At 47.3% G+C, this 22,994-nt stretch overlaps 1 protein-coding gene across 2 annotated transcripts in view; it reads left to right on the plus strand.

Moving 5' to 3' along the window:
- Window positions 1–22,994, plus strand: part of LOC138292458 (5'-AMP-activated protein kinase subunit beta-2-like) — a 1,223,251-nt gene that overhangs the window by 336,800 nt on the left and 863,457 nt on the right. For both annotated transcript variants that reach the window (XM_069231076.1, XM_069231075.1), the window contains one exon: window positions 4,732–4,898. In XM_069231076.1, the coding sequence (XP_069087177.1) occupies window positions 4,732–4,898 (167 nt within the window). The remainder of the gene's footprint in view (window positions 1–4,731; window positions 4,899–22,994) is intronic.

Below are 22,994 nucleotides of genomic sequence, written 5' to 3' on the forward strand. Positions count from 1 at the left end.
TCTTCTGTTTGGGAGACACGGCTCTCCATCTCTGTGATTCGGCCCATTGCATTTCTAAGATCTTGTCTCATGAGGCCCATGTCTTCCCTCACCTCTCCAATTTTGGTTTCCACTGCCCGCTGTGATGTTTGGATTGCCTGAAGGATAGCATTGACCCCGTCCGGGGAAGGGTCGTTGGACGAAGTGTCGCCACCATTCCGAGGAGCCGCTGGTGTAGTGAATTGATCAATCCTCTGCTGGGAGGGCTGCGTTTGCCTTGAGGCTCTGTCTTTTCCCATCTTTCTTTTGGGGCAGGCGAGGGCAGTTGGCGTGTTGTTCGTCCGTGTGGACCAGGGTTGGTCACCTCGCGGGCCTTTCCCCTACCCCCACAAGGCAACTCCAGGTCCAATAGATCCCAGTGCGTGAGCAACCAAAGATGCCGGTGCGCGGATCAATAGTCAGGGGGCGGGGTATCAAGTTCTTCGACTAATTCACGATACCGGAGGCAGAGAGGTTCTCCACCCCCCAGTCACAGCGAGCTTCCCGGCCCGTTCAGCGGTGGGGGACACCCCTCCCGTCGGGTCCACAAAACCGGGAAATGTTTTTTAATTGGATGTCTGGGGCCACTTACCGCGTGTACCCAGTGCTGCTCTGACCCAGCGGTTGCCAGTCGTTGGTCGTCTACGGTGTTCCGGTGCCTTGGCGCGCTTTCGCAGACTCAGGTGTGGCGGGCACCACAGCCTCCAGAATTGGTTTCCCTTCTTCCTTTCACTTGCAGAGACAAAGCTGTCCACGTGCATCCAGGCCGTGCGGCGGGGATCCGGGGCCCCCAGTGGTTCCTCCAGCCCAATGATGTCGCCTCTGATCGCTGCTGGGAGGGTCTCGTCCGACCGCCGCCCAACACAACGGCGGGCCGGCCAGACCACCCAAGTCCCTCTGGTCGATTCTCTTTGTGGGTGCCCAGGCCTGGTTTCTGCCACCGGACGCTCCTCGCTCAAATTCCCGCTGGGGGGGGGGGCGCAGATCCCACAGCCCCTGCATCCCCTCCCCGACCTCCACAAAAGTCAAGTTCTGACCCCCGAGGGCCCGAGGTGTCTCCGCGGCCTCCGCTCCAGCCTCGGGCCCAAGGGGGAGCGTCCAGGTCCCGGGGGGAGGCCAGTCTCCAAGAGGATTGGATGTGCGCGGGCCGGCCGGCCCCGCAGTCCTCCCGTCCCGGCCACAGTCAATGGGAGCGCGCCGGGTGCCGCCCAAGCCCCCGGCCGCTCCGGTGCAGTGCGCGCGCTCAGTGTTGAGCGCCGGCAGTCTCCGCTCACCCTTGCGGAGATGCTCCGGCCGGGAGCCGATGCTTCAGCCCCAGGCGCTGGACGGCCCACTCCAAGCGCCGCGCGCACAGCGCGCCAGGTCTGTTTTCGGGGTCGTGCGTCCCCCGGGCGTCCCCGCTTTCGGCCCACCAGGGGCTGCCGTCACCAGGGCACGCTCGGCATTCCACGGAGCAGGGGAACAGAACCCAGGAAGGCAGAATGTTCGAGCGGATGACGGAGGGGTCCAGAGCACTCTCAGAGTGCGACCGCCATCTTGACGCCCGTAGCCACGCCTCTCCGTGATTGTGGTTATTGATATGTTTTCAAGGTGGCCTGAGGTAAGTTTTACTGGAAGTATCGAAACTAACAAAGTGATTACATTTTTCAAGAAGTTAATAATTCAAGAAGGCATACCCATTACCATTCTCACTGATAATGGGGTACAGTTGGTTTCTGGGGAAATGAATGATTTTTTGCATGGGTGTGGTATCAAACACAAACTCTGTGCCCTGTACCATCCTGAGTGTAATGGTATGATGGAATGATTTAAGCGCGTCCTCAAAGAAACCATCTCCTTTGCTAAAGACAACCAATTGAACTGGAAGGAGGAAGTATTAAAAAAGGTCTATGGGGGTTATTCTAACTTTGGAGGAGTGTTAATCCGTCCCAAAAGTGACGGTAAAGTGACGGATATACCACCAGCCGTATTACGAGTTCCATAGGATATAATGGACTCGTAATACGGCTGGTGGTAAATCCGTCACTTTTCCGTCACTTTTGGGACGGATTAACACCTCCTCCAAAGTTAGAATAACCCCCTATATCTATAGACATACCCCTCACACGTCTACGGGGGAGACACCTTTTGCCCTATTTCGAGCTAGGCGTGGAAACTCTGAATTGGAACCTAGTTGGGTTAATGGCCTACTTGATGGTAGAGGTAGGGTGGTGGTGAATGATAATTGGATGTCCAAGGAGTGTGCGAAGAGGGTGAAAAGTAAAATTAATTTCGATAGGACCCATGCTGTGAAGAAAACTGTAATTAATGTTGATGATTGGGTTCTTATCAAGAATCCGCTGATGAAAAAGAAACTCTCTGGTCCCATGAAGGTTGTGAAACTATTTACCAATGCTGTGAAAACAGATGATAATAGAATTTGGAATTTGAATAGAATTGTCAAATTTAGAGGAGATCCCAATTCCTTGTGTAAAGTTGTATTCCATAGAAAGGCCGTTGGAGATTCCACACAGAACTCAGACTCAAGTAGTCGGAAGGATACCACTGAAGAGTTGTCAAGCAGGTCAGATGTGAGGAGATCGAACAGATCCGTCAAACCTCCTTCACATCTCAAAGACTATGACATGTTGTAAAGAACCTGTTTTCCAAAGTACTATAGTTTGTTATAATGAGTTTGTATTTCAAATGTTTATGTTTTTCCCTGTTGTTTCGTGTTAAGGAAGGGAGAAGTGTTATATTCTATATTCGGGTTCTGAGAATGTGTGAGTGTGAGAGAGAATCTGGAGCGTGAAGTGCGAGAAGGAAGGACGGTTGCAGAGGGAGGCGGAGGTTGGGATGCTTCCTCTTCGGAAGAACTAACAGCTTTCTACAATAAACATACGCACGTTAACCCAGTGATCTGATTCCTGTTCTTACCTTCAGCCATTGTCACAGCTACTTTATGGCGAATCAAAACTGCCACTAGACAAAACTCCAATCTCTCTCTCTCTAGCAGGAACATTAATCACAAGTGTTATCTTGACATTTTTATTGCTGCCGGATAACTGGATGCAAATGGACCTCTGTTGCAGGTGCTTTTAAATCGTAAGTTATTGCTCAACACAGCCCCCCCCTCCAGGTCAGCGCCCAGTGCGGCCACACCGGTCGCGCCGCCCTAAAGCCAGCTCCGCCCAGAAATGCATGAGTCCAGTGGCCCTGAAAATGACAGTATCAACAGTCAGACGTCTTGGGCCATATAATAATGGCTCAGTGCTAAACCAAGTAGCGGCTTTTTTTGCACGTGAAGTGTCTTAAGTCCCAAGATATGTCAGAATTTCTCTGAGGTAATGCATGAATGTTGAACAGAACACGTCAGAAACAGTGACAACGATTGGTTCTCTCTGCTTCCAACTTGTGCCTGAGGTTTGTGCATTAAGTTATGTGTTTGAACTTTAGACACCCCAAGTGCAACAAGCATGTTCAATGCAACAGGTCTCGCATTTGTTCGAGTTAGAGCTATTAGCGTTGTAAAGCAAAAAAAAAACACAACACGATGTAAAATGCAGCGCGATCGAGCTGCGTGGAAAATAAACAGATAAAGTAGTCCGAACTCCAGGCTGAAAACATCGAGCCTTGTATTTTTTTTGTACTTTACTGGTGCTGTGTAGGTGGGCTAAACACCGGAAAAGGCATGACGTATGCATGCCTGTCACAAATGAAAGCAAGCGGATTTTAAAAGGCAAGACCACGAACCAATGCAAGTGACTTTCGTGGCATGGGCCTGGTTTCAAGCCCAAAGAGAGATTACAGAATGGACGTACCACTTTGTGCTTGCCCATAAAAACAAGCTTTGGGCTCTGAGTGGAGCTATTATGATGCGATCCATGAAATGTAAAATAAAACTTAGTTCCAAACAATTAGCCTTTTTTGAAGCAACGGAGTATTAAACCACCCAGTGCTTGAGTGGGCAAAGACAGCCCTTTAATGTCAGATGCTAGAATCTCACTGCTAATGGGCTGAGATTAACACTCTTTAGATCAACGAATGAGCAGCAATACAAGCTAATTCCCCGAACAACTGGGCAGCAGCAGCAAGTGTCTGAAGAGAGAAACAAAAAAGAAAAACAATACACCTGCCAAACTGCCAACTAAAACAAAAATTGCACAGTGTGAGGAGGGAGGGCGCACCTTGGAGGAGGTGGGTCGTCATGCTGAGCAGTACCTACGAGACATTATCACCTCATCCCCCCAAAACCCCACCTCCAAAAATAAAACGCTTGCTGAGCATGGTGCTGATGTTCTTGGGTGTTTTCTCACCCCTTAACGGATGTAGGCAGTTCAAAGCCTCCGAATATGAGCAGAAAATATCCTGTTTACAGTGTTTTTTTGCTCTTTCAGCTCCTTTTTTCCTGTCACCATGCGATATCTGCTCCTAACCGGGAGACTGTCTGAAGGGAGCCAATATAGTGTGTCTCATGGTGGCACCAGGTGAGTTGGCAAGCTTGCATCCCTTTCTGAGCCCATTCTCTGCCTAGAGGTTAGTGTGGCCTAGGTGGAGCACCTGAAATAGCATCTGCTTTCCTTGAATATGTGCAGCACATGCTACTGGTGCTGCCTTGCGAGGGCCGCCAGTGGTGGAGGGAGTTGGGGTAAATATAGAGGCAATATATTATTGTAATGAAAACAGTCTATATCTCTTTTCTGAATGAAGCAATTGTTCTTTTTATTCCTAAAGCTGCTGGATGATAAAGAATTTGTGTCGTGGCAATCAGATTCAGATGACCCTTCAAAGACAACGTCTCAGGCACGCCCCACTGTCATACGCTGGGGAATGGGTGGGAAGGAGGTGTTTATATCAGGATCTTTTAACAACTGGAACACCAAGATCCCTCTTATCAAAAGGTACAGTATACAATTTTGACATAATGATTAATGTTTTTTTGTAAATCTACTCCTGTCTTTACAGCAGTAACAGTGCTGTTGCATTTCATGCCCTTTAGAGAGAAATACCTCAGAGTGTGAAGTCAGCGCAACAATATCTTAAGGGTAGCCCCACTGACATTACAAACCCCTGATCTGTGATGATGTCATGAAAATGACATCACAGAACCATGGGCCCATAGACTTGCCAATGCACAACAACTTTACTGATTTTTGTTATGATAATATGTTGTCCAACGCTGGGTACTATTGCGCATGAGCAGGATGCTAACACAGGGCAGTCTGTTTTTGCTGTCTTGCCTCAGAGTAAGGCTTGCGCATTTCCTTTCTCATTTCTTGGCCTTTAAGTTTGCACCCAATTGCAAGCATTGGGTTGTTTGACATCACCAAGGCACCTGAGGTCAGATATCAATCCTGGGTGTTACAGTACATTCCCCCTCACAAAACTAGACAATGAACACATCGTCAAAAACACTTTAGCCAAATGATGATCAATGATTCAGTGATGCACAGTTCTTTCTGACTGCATATGCCCAGTAGTATTCAAAGTCAATAGCTTGTTGTGAAGTCAGTTGGGTGGAACAAGACCAAAACAGCCCACATAACAATGGTATTGGGAAATTTGAAAAGTTCCTGGCTGGGGACAATTTCTTAAATTGGAATTTCCTTTAGGAAATTCTGACTACTGACAGGTGTGTCAGTAATGCTGCACTCCACCAGTATGCCCTTCTCAGGGTGATGGTCGCAGGGTGGGTTGTGGGGTCTAAGCAGGTCATGCACTGTCATGCACTTTGGCAGACTCTTGAACATAAGAACGTTTCTTGTGAATTTCATGGCCGTGTTTTGCCATTATCAAAATTTGTTTGGTGACAACCACATTCCAGGAGCCATACTTGAATGGTGTGTCAATCTTCCTTCCTGGATAACAGCCTTGGCCCTACATGTGATTGCCAATCTTGTATTGAATACTAATCTAGGTTCTGCTTTGACTGACATTCTTACCAGGGCAGACTACATTTTAGTGCCAAGTGCTTTGGACAATTCATGTAACTAGCACAGAGCAGGTTTGATATCTAGGCTTGCGAGCACGCTTTTTCTTCTATGGCAGGATTCGAAAACCCCGCACCCAAGGTCGATGGGATCTTTGGACCCAGTGAAGAGTGTGGTAAACCAAATACATTAAATCAAATCTCAATCAAAACAGCAACTTTAAACACCATAACCAATTTTGCCATGGAAACAAAACTCCAATCAATGGAAAGTTTCAAAGCATTATTACAACCACAAAGCCAAACTCATGCAAATAGTGTGCAAAACTAAGTTAGAAAGATAAATGAAAATCATAGGCTGACCAAATCTGTGAAATATGTTTAATCTACTCAGCATCAATACCATTAAACATTCCAGCAAAATTACACAAACAATTTTGAATTTGTGCGACGGAAACATTAAATCATTAGATGGTGACATTGGTCAATAATCAAATTCAAAGTTCAGTATATCAATTTTGTGAGGATGGTTACCAAGGCACAAGATTTTAATTTAAGGTTTTTCAAAAACAAATAACACATTCAATTTGAGAGTGTGGTTTTAAAAATCAACTTATCAATATTAGTAGGATGGTTATTCCCTACAACTATCGTAAATTAGGACAAGTGTGTGCGGGAACGCACTGACATATGGGGACAAACGTAAGAAGAGAAGAAGGAAAAAATAATTTGGAAAAATAATCTGTCTCGGGTTAGATTAAACTGACTACTAAAAAGAAAAAGAAAACAGGTGTCAGCATGCTAAACTAATTAAAATAAGGCAAGGGAAAAAATAGCATTGCAATTTTATACCTCTTCCGGAAACAGCAATCAAATTAGAGACCAAAGCAGAACATGTCAGATCCAGCAGAGTATATCAGGAAACACCACCAGGAAATGCAGAACACGGGCTGCACATCAGGAACGGACTTGGGATAAATTAACAATTACATTCAAAGGGGCATGAATAATACAATGGTAAGGAGGGAACCCAACAAGAGGATGTAACAGCACTGGGGACCAAAAGAAGACTGATTAAAAGCTTCTGCCTAACTAGAAATGTCCAATGTAATTTGATTGGTCCAATGTGTAGAACCATATGTTGTAGAAGCATAAATGTCCAATTAAATTTTAAACACCCACTAGGTTTGCCACATCTTCAGATCTTCTCAGGCAGATGCAAAGTCATCTCCCCTTCCGTGCGACACCAGTAGCAACTAGCAACTCAATACATTTAGTTAATACAATCCAAAATCTTTCCATGGCTCACAACAGTTTTCTCCTTTCACATGGCAAGAAATATTTTAAACATTAGTACTGCTTTACTTTCCAGTCCTCAAGTTCTAATCAACAATTTAAGGTTACTGCAAAATCAGTTTACACACAATACCATAGAACTTTTTATTAAACATGCGAAACAGCCTAATGAAACAATTCAGGTTAAAGATAAAGAAATGATTCAACTTTTCATTATTGCTGTGAATATGAAGCTTCGGGCTGAGTTATGCCAACACAAGAAATACAGTGCATTAATATAATCATTGTTAAAAGCACGCAAAATAAAAAACCACTCATGAATATATCTCATTAATATTATATCATAAACTATGTAAATCATTTTCAGTATTAATTGCAATTTTTGTTGACACATCACATTAAGTATGACTGAGACGTGCATTTATTTTTCTGCACACGTGTAACTTTAAAACAGTGATATTCAAAATACGTCCTGGGGGTCGCATGTGGCCCTCCTGACCTTTAGAAGCAGGCCCATGCTCAACAGCAGCACTGTGCTGCTGTTTACTCGACCCAGCACTAATACTAAAAATGTTAAATAAACAGGCAATTATTTATTTAAAGGCTAATTGAAGTTGAAGAAAGGAAGCAACTAGGGTGTGCTGCACCTCCTAATTTAAAAACACCTTCATTAATAGACATCTTGCAGCAAAAGTATAAAAGTATGATAAAGTCTGTTTGGAAATTCAAAAGTGCATTTCATTACATGAAGAACTGTTTCACCTTAGTAGATAATATCAGTTATATGATTATAACAGTGCATTAAGAAGTATTTTTTTAGTTAATGTTTTCAAGCATAAATTTAGAAACTTTCATTCATACCCCTATCATGACAAGGTGAATTGTGATCTAAGAGGCAAGTCGGTTGTTATTTTAACTCTTTTGGAGGCCTGGGTTTCTATTTTACATGAACAACATTATAGTTTACTAAATCAGAGACAGAAGGTTTTGTACAGCGCACATCCTGAAGTCATGAATTTCAAGGTCCTCATATGTGATAATGAAGAAAAAGGGAAAAAGGGAGGTAAAGTGAAATATAACTATTGCCTAGGATCACACAATTTGGTTAAGTGGAGAAGCTGGGATTTATACCCAAGTTTCTTGTTTCACATTGTGCAATTCAGTCACTAGGGGCCTCACTTGGTAGGAAATGGTGCAGCGTGGTGATGTAAGCAATACTGCTGCTCCGAGCTGCAGCATTTCCAAAACGCAGGGATGCACCGTATTTACAAGAATACAGTGCATCCCCGTGTTTTCCCCTGCACTGGCACTAAATCTGCGGCCTAGCACCAATGCAGCCACCCTTGCACAATGGATGCCTGTGTTGCGGAGGTAATTGTTTATGTGCAGGAAAGGACACCTTCCTGCACATAAACAATCATTAACGGTGATTTGTTCCTTCTATATGTGCAGCAGACAAAGAAAGAGCAAAAAACAAGGAGAAATAAAAGTGGTGGCATTCGTTTTTGGTGCTGCCTCGGGTTTGCGATTTCTTGAAAAATTGAGGCAGCATCAAAAAGCAATGGGTGTTGTGTGGGTACTCCCACATCAACACCCATTGATCGCCCCTTTGCGGCAGAAAACTGCCCATATTTACAAGGCCTCATTAAGCCACATAATGGCTTAATGCCACCTTGTAGATATGGAGCAGGACACAGAGCCACCAAAGCGTTACTAAAAGTGGCGCTCCAGTGGCACAAACGCCTCCTAAATGAGGCCCTAGATGCATATGCTTCACTTCTCCAATATCTACCTTACTGCCACCGTCCCCCACCTCCAGCCCGCCACCCTGCTGCCATCAATGCGGCACTCCGTCACATCACAAACAATACTGTGTGGCTCCTTGGAAAATGTTTGCAAGTACCCATGCTTTAAACTAATAACTCATATTAATCAGAATAATTATTTTCTAATTACAATAGGTCATTCTAATGATTAATTATTTTCAAACATTGTTATAAATCAGGTTAGCATTTAACCCCTTCGCTGCCAGGCATTTTCCCCCCTCAGGTGCCAGGCCTTTTTTTGGCTATTTGGAGCAGTTTGCGCTTAGTCCCGCATAACTTTTTGTCCACATAAGCTACCCACACCAAATTTGCCTCCTTTCTTTCCAACATCCTAGGGATTCTAGAGGTACCCAGAGTTTGTGGGTTCCCCTGAAGGAGACCAAGAAATTAGCCAAAATACAGCAAACATTTCGTTTTTTTCAAAAGAATGGAAAAAAAAGGCTGCAGAAGAAGTCTTGTGTTTTTTTCCCCTGAAAATAGCATCAACAAAGGGTTTACAGTGCTAAAATCACCAGCTTCCCAGCTTTCAGAAACAGGCAGACTTGAATCAGTAAAACACATTTTTTCACACAAGTTTGGCATTTTACTGGGACATACCCCATTTTTACTATTTCTTGTGCTTCTAGCCTCCTTCCAGTTAGTGACAGAAATGGGTGTGAAATCAATGGTGGATCCCGGAAAGCTAAACATTTCTGAAAAGTAGACACAATTCTGAATTCAGCAAGGGGTCATTTGTGTAAATCCTACAAGGCATTCCTACAGACAGTAACAGCTGAAATGACATAATATTGAAATTGAGCTGATTTCTCCACGTTTTACTCTGTACTTTTTTCCTGCGATGTCGGATTTGTGAAAGCAATATACCGTTACATCTGCTGGACTCTTCTGGTTGCGGGGATATATAGGGCTTGTAGGTTTATCAAGAACCCTAGAAACCCAGAGCCAATAAATGAGCTTCACCTTGCAGTGGTTTTCATTCTATACCGGGTATACAGCAATTCATTTGGTGAAATATAAAGACTGAAAAATAAGTATCAAGAAAACCTTTGTATTTCCAAAATGGGCACAAGATGAGGTGTTGAGAAGCAGTGGTTATTTGCACATCTCTGAATTCTGGGGTCCCCATACTAGCATGTGAATTACAGGGCATTTCTCAGACGTCTTTTTTACACACTGTCTTACATTTGGAAGGAAAAAATGTAGAGGAAGACAAGGGGCAATAACACTTGTTCTGCTATTCTGTGTTTCCCCAAGTCTCCTGATAAAAATGGTACCTCACTTGCATGGGTAGGCCTAACACCCACGACAGGAAACGCAACATGGCACATCACATTTTCACAAAGAAAACAGAGCTGTTTTTTGCAAAGTGCCTAACTGTGGATTTTGGCCTCTAGCTCAGCCGGCACCTAGGGAAGTCTACAAAACCTGTGCATTTGTGAAAACTAGATACCTAGGGGAATCAAGGATGTGGTGACATGTGGGGGTCTCACCAGGTTCTTTTACCCAGAATCCTTTGCAAACCTCAAAATGTGGCCAAACAAACACCTTTTCCGCACATTTCGGTGACAGAAAGTTCTGAAATCTGAGAGGAGCCACAAATTTCCTTCCACCCAGAATTCCCCAAGTCTCCCGATAAAAATGGTCCCTCACTTCTGTGGTTGGGCCTAGTGCCCGCAACAAAAAGTGCCCCATAACACAACGTAGACACATCACATTTTCTCAAAGAAAACAGAGCTGTTTTTTGCAAAGTGCCTAGCTGTGGATTTGGGCCTCTAGCTCAGCATTCACCTAGGGAAACCTACCAAACCTGTGCATTTTTTAAAACTAGATACCTGGGGGAATCCAGGATGTGGTGACTTATGGGGCTCTCACCAGGTTCTGTTACCCAGAATCCTTTGCAAACCTCAGAAGTTGGCTAAAAACACTTTTTCCTCACATTTCGGTGACAGAAAGTTCTGAAATCTGAGAGGAGCCACACATTTACTTCCACCCAGCGATCCCCCAAGTCTCCTGAAAAAAAAATGGTACCTCACCTGTGTGGGTAGGCCTAGTGCTGGTGAAAGGAAATGCCCCAAAACACTATGTGGACAAATCAAAATGATCAAATACAAAACTACCTGTTTTGGCAGGGGGGGGGGTGGAGGGGCACCTGCGTTTTTTGTCCTGGGCTCAGCAGCCATATAGGGAAACCTACCAAACCCAAACATTTCTGAAAACTAGACACTTGAGGGAGTCCAGGGAGGTGTGACTTGCGTGGATCCCTCAGTATTTTCTTACGCACAATCTTCAGCAAACCTCACATTTAGCTAAAAAATGACAATCTTTCCCACATTTCTGTGTGGAATCACTGCAACAGGACAAATCTCCTACCACCTAACATTCCCCTCAGTCTCCCGGTACAAATGATACCTCACTTGTGTAGGTGAGCCAAGTGCCTGTGACAGGGAAGAGGGAAAAACATGTTAAAATTGAGGGTTCTAAAAGGGCAGTTTGAAAAAAAAAAACATTTTCAGGCTGAAAAGTGGCGCAGAATTTTTATCAGTATAGATGAGACGATGGTGGGTGGTAGGAATTTTGTGGATTCCGGAAGGTTCCATCACAAAAATGTGGGAAAAATGTGTGATTTTCAGCAAAGTTGGAAGTTTTCAGGGCTCTGTGGTTAAGAAAATGGTGCGGTGCATGTGAAGCACACCACCCTGGACTCACCCAAATGTATAGTTTTCAGATGTGTCTAGGTCTTGTGGATTTTTCTATATGGCAGCGTCCCAAAGTCCAAAGAGTGCAGCCCTCACCATTCCAAGGGGGACAATGTTGAGAGTTAGAAGAGCTCTCATTGCCCAAACGTAAAACTAAAATACAAAATAATTGAATGTCCTCTTGCTTGCTGTGGTATAAGATATTTTAGTGTGTGGGGAAGAGCTGAAAGACTGTTACCCTCTTCAGTTGGGGTGGGGGCATCACCATGCCCATACTGGTTGGTAGCCACCACTCCACTATTTTTTTTTAATTCCCTTGCATCTAGTAGGTTTTCTGTCCCCACCTGCAGGGAGTGAATCGGGGGTAATTGCCCCATCTGCCCACCGGTGAGCAGAACAACTTTGGCCCCATTTATTTGGGGTGGGGGTATGGTCATACACCCACCCTCTTTCTTTGAAAAAAAAATCTTTGTTGGTCTCTGGTGGTCTTTCTGCCCCCCTTGGGGGCAGATGGGCCTTCCACAAATAGGCCGATCTGCCCCCAAGGGGTGCAGATATGGCAAACTGTAATGTGCCCCTATAGGGAGTGACCCTTGCCCACGGAGCTGCCCCCCAAACAAAACACACACATACACACCAATCCCTGGTGCCTAAGTGGTTTCTGCCCCCCATAGGGGCAGATCGGCCTATTAGAAATAGGCAAATCTGCCCCCAAGGGGGCAGAAATGGCCTAAAATAAATTAGTCCCCCAGGAGAGCGACCCTTGCCTAGGGGGTCGCGTCCCATCTGTAAAGAAAATGTTAAAAATAAAAATCCCTGGTGTCTTTGCCCCCAAGAGCCTAATACAAATAGGCCGATAGGCCCCCAAGAGGGGCAGAAATGGCTTAAACTAAAATTGCCCCCAAGGGGAGCGACCCTTGCCTAAGGGGTCGGTTCCCCACCTGTAAAACAATTTTTTTAAAAATCCCTAGTGCCTAGTGGTTTCTGTGCCCCTTGGGGCCAGATCGGCCTAATTAAAATAGGTCTATCTGCCCCCAGGGGGGGCAGAAATGGCCTAAAATACATTTGCTCCCCCACCCGGGAGCAACCTTTGCCTAAAGGGTCGCTCCCCCTGCGTGAAATTGATCTTAAAAAAAACTCCCTGGTGTCTAGTTGTTTCTGCCCCCCTCGGGGGCTGATTGGTCTAATAAAAATAGGCCGATCTGCCCCCAAGAGGGGCAGAAATGGCCTAAATATAATTTGCCCCCTAGGGGAGCGACCCTTGCCTAAGGGGTCGCTCCCCACCTCTGAAAAAAAAAAGAAAGAAAGAAAACAAAAAAAAATATCCTTGGTGCCTAGAGGTTTCTGCCCCCCCATATTTCTAATTGCAATAGGCCGATATACCCCTGGGGGGGCAGAAAGGCCTGGAAAATAATTGCCCCCCTTGCCCAAGGGGTCGCTCCGCTTATGCCAATTTCCTTTTTGAAAATTATCCCTGGTGTCTAGTGGGCATTTCTGCAGCCGGATCGCTTCACGATCCGGCTGCTGAAATGCTCTAAGAGACATTAAAGGGAAGAAAATTCCTTTCCTTCCCTTTGAAGTCTCTCAGGCCCCCATCACATGATTGGAAGAGTAATGCTTTAGCATTTCTCTTCCGATGTGTGTGCAGTGGGGCCAAGGGGGGATTTGGCGGGCGGGGTAGAAGGGGAAGCGATTCCCCTTCCATCCCTGCCCTAGGGGCGCTGAGGTGAGGCTCATGGGGGGAACGAGACGGTCCAAGGACGAAATGGTTACTTCCTTGGCGCCTCAGCAACGCAGCCAAGGACGTAACCGTTATGACCTTGTCTGCGAAGGGGTTAATAAACTCAGCTAGGTACAACATCTGCCATGGTAAACACGATGCTCAACATGGGTAGGCACAAAGTCCACCATATTGCAAACGTGCACACTTTACATTACACGTTAATTCATCTCTGTTAGGCCTTTAAATGCAAATAAAGAGTTGCCTACTGCTGACTTCTGTGCCACTAATGTATAACCAAAAATGCCACTCTAACAATCCCTCCTCTGACAGCAATTTATACTGTCACCGAAGGACACTCAGTTACGAGACAACTCAAAGCCTGGTTGTTTGATAACGTAATGGCCTTGGTCTACTGTAATTCTCAAATCTCTTCAGGTTCTTATAATAACTGCACCTCATTTTCTCCATTTCAATTTCTTCCCTCTCTGTTTATTCTTAGCTCTTTGTTTCTTCCAAAAAATATATGCTCCGTAAAGTCCAAGTGCAACAATAATGCACACAGTCATAATCAAAGGTTTCAGGAGCATTCTCACAAGTCCCTTTCCTAAATCTCTAAACCAAGATCCAACGTTCGAAAAACTTCTACCTATAGATTCCCAGACATTTGTCTCTTTCAGATCTTTCAAGTCATGTGTCAGGTTTATCATATTCAGTATGAATCTTCTTATCTCCTTACTGTTATCAGGGATGTACGTGCTACATTGTTGCGCCTTATTTTGCCAATAGGATGTCTAACGCAAGACAGTTTTGCAAAACCATTTATCTCATAACAACCATTTCCGTATCCACTAACATGCATAATCAGTTGACATCTTATTGACAATAGTTGACAACTTTCTTATCTTGATGTCATTTAGAATCACAGCCACAGATGGAATCACTGCACCAAAAATGTTGTCTGTCATCTCTGCTGCTTTAGCTCCTTTCTTTCTCCTGGAATTAGATTTTCCTTTCCACACTGGATTGTCAAAATTTTCCACATTGTAGACTTTCAGAAAAGTTACCCCTAAATTGCATGTACCATACCAACCTTTCTGCAGTTTACAAAAGGCATTCCTTTCACAAATTAAATAAAAACCTGGTATGGCTGGGACTTGTCCGTTTAGCATCTACATTTACCAGTTCCTACAAACTTATTATGAGTCTTTGACTGCGGCCTAATAGCTTCTCTACATTTTGCCAATCTAAGGCCAAGCATCCTTTTTTATCAGCGCCTGGAAGATGTGTAGCATCTTTTGCCCATTCCTGTAAAACTATTCCCTTTTCTATTTTTATTTTTATTGGTTTTCTTCTGTCATCTACTTGATTTATGAAACCCTTTTCTACTTGTGTAAGAATGCATGTCAGGTTATTCTTGTGAGCATAAGCAGTGCCAAAAGTTAATGTTGATTCAAAGAAACTACCCTCTATGTCAATGTTCTTTACCTCAGCAATGTTACTCAAATGCTGATTAATAGGCAGAAAGGAAAATACAATATTGTAGTTAGAATAGAAATATTGAATATACTCTTGATCATACAAACATGTTAATAACAAACTACAGCTAATACCAGAAGTCAAAGGCAGACTATGGTATGTAATTCCTTCCTGTACAGATGAAGGAATGCGTACACACATAACAATCACACACATCCATAGTTTCAATGTATTCATACAGTACTCTGTGGTATGCATTAGAAGACAAATCTCCCTTTGAGTTGTCAAGATGAAGCAATCTTTCATTCCCATACAATTGATCTTGTTTTGTATGTGTTTCTCCATACACTGGTGTAACTGTGCTCTCTAAATTATCTTTCACTGACACACTCAATCCAGCAATTACTAATATACTTACAATAACATACACTAGTGCTAAAGCAATACACAAAAATTTACTCTGTTTACCTTGATCTGGATTCATGACTTATCTAAAGGCAAATCATAAATCCGAAATTCAAAATCAAAAAGAAAATAAAAAAATCTAAATCAAAAATGTAAAGCGGCTTTTAAAAGTGTTTTTTCATTAACGTGAAAAAAGCAAACTCAAAATCAAAACTATACTCCAAAGTCTATTTGCACTTATTTACAACAGTTATTGATCTTCTAGAAAGTTCATCAAGTTTCACTAATAAAAGCTTCTCAATGATTTAAAAAAAAAATGTCCATCATAAATTACCATTTGGTAATCATGGATTAGCACTTCCAGCATATAGGCCCTCATTACAACCCTGGTGGTAAATGCCGCTTTCTGCCGTGCAGAAGACCGCCAACATACCGTTGCGGCAGTGGAATTCCGCTAAAGGTATTACGACTCACAGCTCGGAATCTGCCACAATACAGACACCCACACAAGTCTGCCACACCAAAGGTCAGTGATAAACTGGCGATACCAAAACCTACACCGTTACGCCAACAGGAATATGCCCACACTATCACGACCCACGAATCAACCTGGCGGTCTTTCAACCGCGGTATTCCATTGGCAGTACACACCACTGCGCTCAAAATACACACACATTTACAAAACACAACCACATTGGACAAATCAAAATACACACACCTGATACACACCATACCCACACACCCAATCCAATATAAAACACACACCCACATCACCCACAAACCCTTACAACCAAAATTCAGAAAGAAGGCCAGAGAGAGAGACTACCTAACACAACACCAGCATCCACAGATTCACAACACCATCACTCATAAAACGCCCACGCACCTCAAACAACACACCAATCCATCCCCTCACACATCACAACAGACACCACCTCACACATCACCCACACCACATCATGGCACCTCAAAGACACCCCAGGTTCTCTGAGGAGGTGCTCACGGTCATGGTGGAGGAAATCGTCCGGGTAGAGCCACAGCTATTCGGATCACAGGTGCAGCAGACATTCATTGCAAGGAAGATGGAGCTATGGCGGAGAATTGTCGACAGGGTTAACGCAGTGGGACAGCATCCAAGAACACAGGATGATATCAGGAAGAGGTGGAACGACCTATGGGGGAAGGTACGTTCCGTGGTATCCAGACACCAGATTGCTGTACAGAGCACTGGCGGTGGACCCCCACCTCCTCCCACACAACTAACAACATGGGAGGAGCAAGTCTTGGCGATCATGCATCCTGAGGGCCTCGCAGGAGTAGCAGGAGGACTGGACTCTGGTAAGGCAAATCTTTACTACTTTATCCCCCCCATCCCACCTGCTTGCCATCACATACTCCCACCCTCACCCGCACACCCATCACCCCAACTACCCACAGATACCCCACTAACACAACCCACACATCCCAAAATCAAGCCCTGCAAGTAACACCAATGCATGGACACCCATCACCAAAGCATGTCCAGTAGAGAGACTCACTCATGCGCCAAAATCACCAATCACACAAGGGCCATAATAATGCAAGCACAGGAGTAGAGGGTAACTCACCCATTGCACAAGATGGCACACACAGATACAATAACTATGCATTTACACCCCAACAGGACCCCTACCCAACGTCACTGGACAGGAGGTGCCAAACATATCCAGTCCCCCCCTCCCAGAAGAGGCCCACGGTGACGACAGCAGCTCTGCACGCCTGGATCAAGATGACCAACCCCGGCCCATCAGGGACCTCGGGACAGTCGGTTCCCCTGACACAGTCACAAGCCACCACTGAACCTCCCCCCTCAGGAAACACCACCACAGCACACCCAGCGGGCCCATCCCTCTGTCCCCAGGACACGTCAATCAGCAGTGTGTCCACCACTACAGGGAACCCAGGCAACCCCACTAACACAGGACGATCAGGGACCTGGGGGCAGTGGCAGTGGGCACACGGTTCAAGGGACAGAGGCACAGGATAACACGGAAGCTGGGAGGACTGCTATGCGACAGGAGGAGGACAGGCCCAGGGAACCCACTCTCCACGAGGCACTCGCCAACATCATGGGAGCTTACCACCATTCCCAGGAGACCATGGACATGGTACTGGGCAAGTTTCAGGAGACCCAGTGGCTGCAGAAGGAACACTACCTGGGGATCAGGGAGGACTTGAAGTCCATCATCACCGCCTTGGTTACCATTGCAGGGGTGCTGGCAGACCTTCTGAACACCAGGACGGATACAGTGGCACACCAACGGGCCCCTGACTCTAGCCTGGATGATGAACAGCCCTCTACCTCCGCCGGCGTTAGTGGACAGGAGGCACCGCCACAGGAACAACAGGCCACCAGCACCCCACCCCCTGCAGATGGAAAACCACCCTGCAAACGGTCCCTGAGATCCAGGAACAAGACATAGAACTTTGCCAAGACCCCCGCCAGGAAATAAGACCCCCCTGAATGTCACCCTTCTGTCCCACTTTGTCACCCTGTCCACCTTAAACTGCCATTGCTCCACTTCCTATGCCCCATTTGACAATGCACCTGTGAAGCAAATAGACTGAACTCTGCCATGGATATTCCTCCACCATCACCCCAGCCCATTCCACACACCCCTCCACTTATTTGCACAGAAATAAACACACTTGAATCACAAAACAATCTGGAGTCTGTCTGTGCTTTCACTAATGTGTAATTGCAAAACTTCTGGAATATAGCAATGTCAATGTACTTGTTCACATACCAATATAACACAGCTGTAGGCCAGCAGTAAACATAGCAGAGGGCACAAAGTGGGACCCAGATCGGTGAAATGGAAAGGCAAAGTAACAAGTCAAGGTCCATACACTGAGTGAAAATAACAGACTTATGCTAGCTTCAACAATAGTGTGAGATGTGGGAAACAGTTATATCTTCTTACCTGTGTCTCACTGGAAGTATTGCCTGATGATGTTGTTTCGGTTGTCGACATCTTCTTTTTCTGCCTCCTCTTCTTCACTGTCCACAGGCTCCACAGCTGCCAAAAGACCACTATCTGGCCCATCCTCCTGCAGAAAAGGCACCTGGTGTCGCAAAGCCAGGTTGTGCAGCATACAGCAGGCGACGATTATCTGGCGCACCTTCTTCGGTGAATAGTTTACGGAGCCACCTGTAAGATGGAGGCACTGGAATCTGGCCTTCAGGAGGCCGAAGATGCGTTCTATAATCCTCCTAGTACGCCCATGTGCCTCATTGTAGCATTCCTCTGTCCTTGTCCTAGGATTCCTCACTGGGGTCAGTAGCCATGACAGGTTGGGGTAACCAGAGTCACCTGCAAATGTTGAGAGACAACTGTTAGACAGACACTAACCCAGGGAAACCTACCAACCCCATACCCAGACACCTATGTCAACTGTGTTGGGACCTTGGCCTCACCTATTAGCCACACACCGTGCCTCAGGAGTTGCCCCATCACATAAGGGATGCTGCTATTCGTCAAAATGTAAGCGTCATGCACAGAGCCAGAATACTTGGCATTCACATGGGAGATGTACTGGTCTGCAAAACACACCGTCTGCACATTCAGCGAATGGTAGCTTTTCCGGTTTCTGTACACCTGTTCATTCCTGCGGGGGGGACAAATGCCACATGTGTTCCATCAATGGCACCAATCATTTTGGGGATATGTCCCAGGGCATAGAAGTCACCTTTCACTGTGGGAAAATCCTCCACTTGTGGGAAAACGATGTAGCTGCGCATGTGTTTCAGCAGGGCAGATAAGACTCTGGACAACACGTTAGAGAACATTGACTGGGAAATCCCTGATGCCATGGCCACTGTTGTTTGAAAAGACCAACTGGCCAGGAAATGGAGTACAGACAGAACCTGCACTAGAGGGGGGATTCCTGTAGGATGGCGGACAGCTGAAATCAGGTCCGGCTCCAACTGGGCACACAGTTCCATGATTGTTGCACGATCAAGTCTGTATGTGATAATGATGTGTCACTCTTCCATTGTCGACAGGTCCACCAGGGGTCTGTACACCGGAGGATGCTGCCATCTTATCACCTGCCCCAGCAGACGTGCCCTATGGAGGAGAACAGCGAGCAGAGGGTCATCCAACACTGAGGTATCACAATGTGTTATTTGCTGAAACGTTGGAAAATAGCAATGTGCCGGTATCCGTCTGTATTCCCGGCCTAGAGAGGTGTGACGCAGTTTTTATTCATCCCATGTGGCCCCCTGAAATGGCGGCTGCCTGACCTGTAAGGTAGGACAAGGGGAAATGAGGTAACTGCGCTGGCGTTGTACACCGTCGAAGTGGGCGGTTGAAGACCGCGGCGCAATTAAGCATTGGTTAACATTGGGCCCTATAGGTCCCAGGAGCCAATGACGATGTACACCGGAGGTGACGGTACGCACCGCCGCGGACGTGACTGCCATTTTCTTACTGTTCCCTCACTTGATACCTGACCTTCAACAGGAGAGGACCTGCACTGTAAGTGCTGCTGTGACCTGTGTCTGGAAGTGATGATGGCTAATGTGTCTGTGGAAAGGGCCCCTGCCTTCACTTTGGAGGAGTTGGAGAAACTGGTGGATGGTGTCCTCCCCCAGTACACGCAACTGTACGTTCCTCCAGACAAACAGGTGAGTACACTGTGAGCATGGTGGATGGCACCGGAGTGTATGGAGTGTCTTGGATGGAAGAGGGTTGGAGGGGGACAGGCCAGCATGTCTGGATTGTGTGTGTATGTATGGCAGGGCCGGTGTGGGAGGTGTTTGACAATGCGTGAGATGAAATGTACCGGCTAGAAACATCAATTTTTACTTCACTTTTCCTATAGGTCAGTGCCCACCAGAAGAAAGGTATTTGACGTGCCATCGCCAAGGACGTCCGGATCCTGGGGGTCTACCATAGACAGAGCACCCACTGCCTTAAAAGATGGGAGGACCTGTGCCACTGGAGCAAGAAGACAGCGGAGGCCAAGCTGGGTATGGCCTCCCAACGTGGAAGGGGTGCCCGTCGCAACATGACCCCCCTGATGTACCGGATCCTGGCGGTGGCCTATCCAGAGTTGGATGGATGCTTGAGGGCATCACAGCAGCCACAAGGGGGTGAGTACACTCTCATTCAGCTGACTCTGCACGCATTACGAGGTGTCTGCGTGGGGGAGGTGGGCTGTGGGTTCCCCTAGGACAGGGTGAACGTGGTAGGCAAGGTCCCTTGTTAGGCAGGCTCTGTGGCACCCCAACCCCACTACTGGTAATGGCCATCTACACCTAGTCAGGCTCCTGTGACCTCCAGGTGTGCAGCAATTGGGCTTAGGCCTTGTCCCCCATGGGCATGTGAATTTGCTAGGAACTGTTAGTGCATGGCTTAGTGCAGAGGGCTGCTCCCTGTGTGTTGTGTCCGGCAACGGTAGTGGTGTTGCATGCACTGAACATGTGTTTCTTCTGTCTTCCCCCCCTTTTTGTTTTGTCTCCCTGTTCTTGTGTGCAATAGCATTATCTGGCGGAGTAGCAGTGGCGCCAGAGCAGGAGGGAGCTGCAACCCACGTAGCCCTGGAGGGTGAAGCAACGGAGTCTGAAGCCACCAGTGGGACGGAGGGCGAGGGGAGCTCCACGACGGGGACAGGAGCATACACCAGCAACAGCGACTCCTTCTCTGATGGGAGCTCCATTGTGGTGGCGGGCACCTCTGTACCCACCGCACCAACAGGTACAGCCGCCACCCCCACTACCAGCACCGCCCTCCCAGCAGCCCCTCAGCGTGTGTCCCGTGCCCACTCACTCAGGAGGGTGGGCATCTCCTTCGCCCCAGGCACCCCTGCTGCTCTCAGTGAGGAGGCTATTGACCTCCTGAGATCCCTCACTCTTGGGCAGTCAACCATTTTGAATGCCATCCAGGGTGTTGAGAGACATTTGCAACAAACAAATGTATACCTGGAGGGCATTCATTCTGGGAAGGCAGCCCAACAGAGAGCATTTCAGGCTCTGGCCTCAGCATTGATGGCAGCCATTGTCCCTGTGTCCAGCCTCCCCACTCCAACTTCCTCCACCCAGACCCAATCCCCTGTTCCTCAGCCTATCCCAAGCACACCATCAGACCAGCATGCACACTCATCAACACACACAAGTGGACATGGCAAACATAAGCACCACACATCCCACAAGCACTCACACAAGTACCATCCCCATGCAGACACAGCAACATCCAGTGCTTCCACTGTGTCCCCCTCCTCCACGTCTTCCTCCTCCCTCCCTGTCTCATCTCCAATCACACCTGCATGCACTACATCCTCAGCCACTACCTCCATCACCAGCACACCCATCACCACACACCGCTCATGTGCAATCACCACCCCCACTACCATGCACACATCCCCTGTGTCCTCTCCCAGTGTGTCTGTGAGCCCTCCTCCCAAAGTACACAAACGCAGGCACACACCCACCCAACAGCCATCCACCTCAGAACATCCTCCAGCCCATGCACCTTCACTCTAATTCAGCAAACGTACACCTCCTGCAACCACTACCTCTTCCTCCACTCCCAAACCCCCTGCATCTTCCCGTCCCAGTGTGTCTAAAAATCTTTTCCTGGCAAACTTTGACCTCTTCCCTTCACCTCCCCCTAGGGCCAGGGTTTCCAGGTCCCATCCCGGCACCTCAGCCACCAAATCCCCAGGCACAGTGGTGCCAGCAACTGCGGGTCATCGAGTGCGCCACCCATCAGGGCTGCCGGTGTGCCTTCTTGCGAGGTCAAGGATATTCCGCCACCTGCCAAGGTGAAAAAGGTGCCCTCATCCCGGAGGGAGAAGCCGCACCTACCAGCCATCAAGGGCTGCGCCAAAACAAAAGGGGACAGTGGCAAGACACCTGCGGCACCATCAAAGGTGGGGAAGGGACAAAAGCAGAAGAGCAGGTCAGGACACGGCACGGTGGCACCGACTGAGGGACTAGTGTCACCCCTTCTGTCCACGACTACACCAACCTGTACGGCGGCGAACACCGCAACCTGCCCCGCCACCACCACCGCCACCTGCACCGCCACTAGCACCGCAACCTGCCCCGCCACCTGCACCGCCACTAGCACCGCCACCTGCACCGCCACCAGCACCGCCACCTGCACAACCACCTGCACTGCCACCGGCACGTCTGCAGCCTCAGCAACAGTCCCCAGCAACTTCCCCAGTGGGCAGCCGTCCAAGGCTGCAGGAGACGTCCTGCTGTGTCCATCAACAGGTGCTGACACATGCACCACCGCCAGCACCACCACCACAGACACTGCCGCAAGCCCCGCCACCAGCCCTGCGACATGCTCGGACAGTGGCACCACCGCTGACATGGCTACCATCCCCAGTGGTCAGCCATCCGAGGCTGGAGGAGACTTCCTGGACCCTGTCCAGCTTCCATGAGGCATGACTTTCATCACTGTTTGCACCTGCAGGTGGAAGGGGAAGGCGCAGCAGTGTGGGGTATGTCTCTGCCTCCATGGCGTATCAGGCTACCTGTTCCTAGGCAATCTCGTGGCGCACACACAGGTGAGGGAATGGGACTGGCCACGCTGCATGTGGAGCACTCTGGGCACAAGGCCCCCTCCAGAACCAGTGGAGAATCACATCCA

This window comes from Pleurodeles waltl, chromosome 4_2, assembly GCF_031143425.1.
Source record: "Pleurodeles waltl isolate 20211129_DDA chromosome 4_2, aPleWal1.hap1.20221129, whole genome shotgun sequence".
Lineage (NCBI taxonomy): Eukaryota > Metazoa > Chordata > Amphibia > Caudata > Salamandridae > Pleurodeles > Pleurodeles waltl.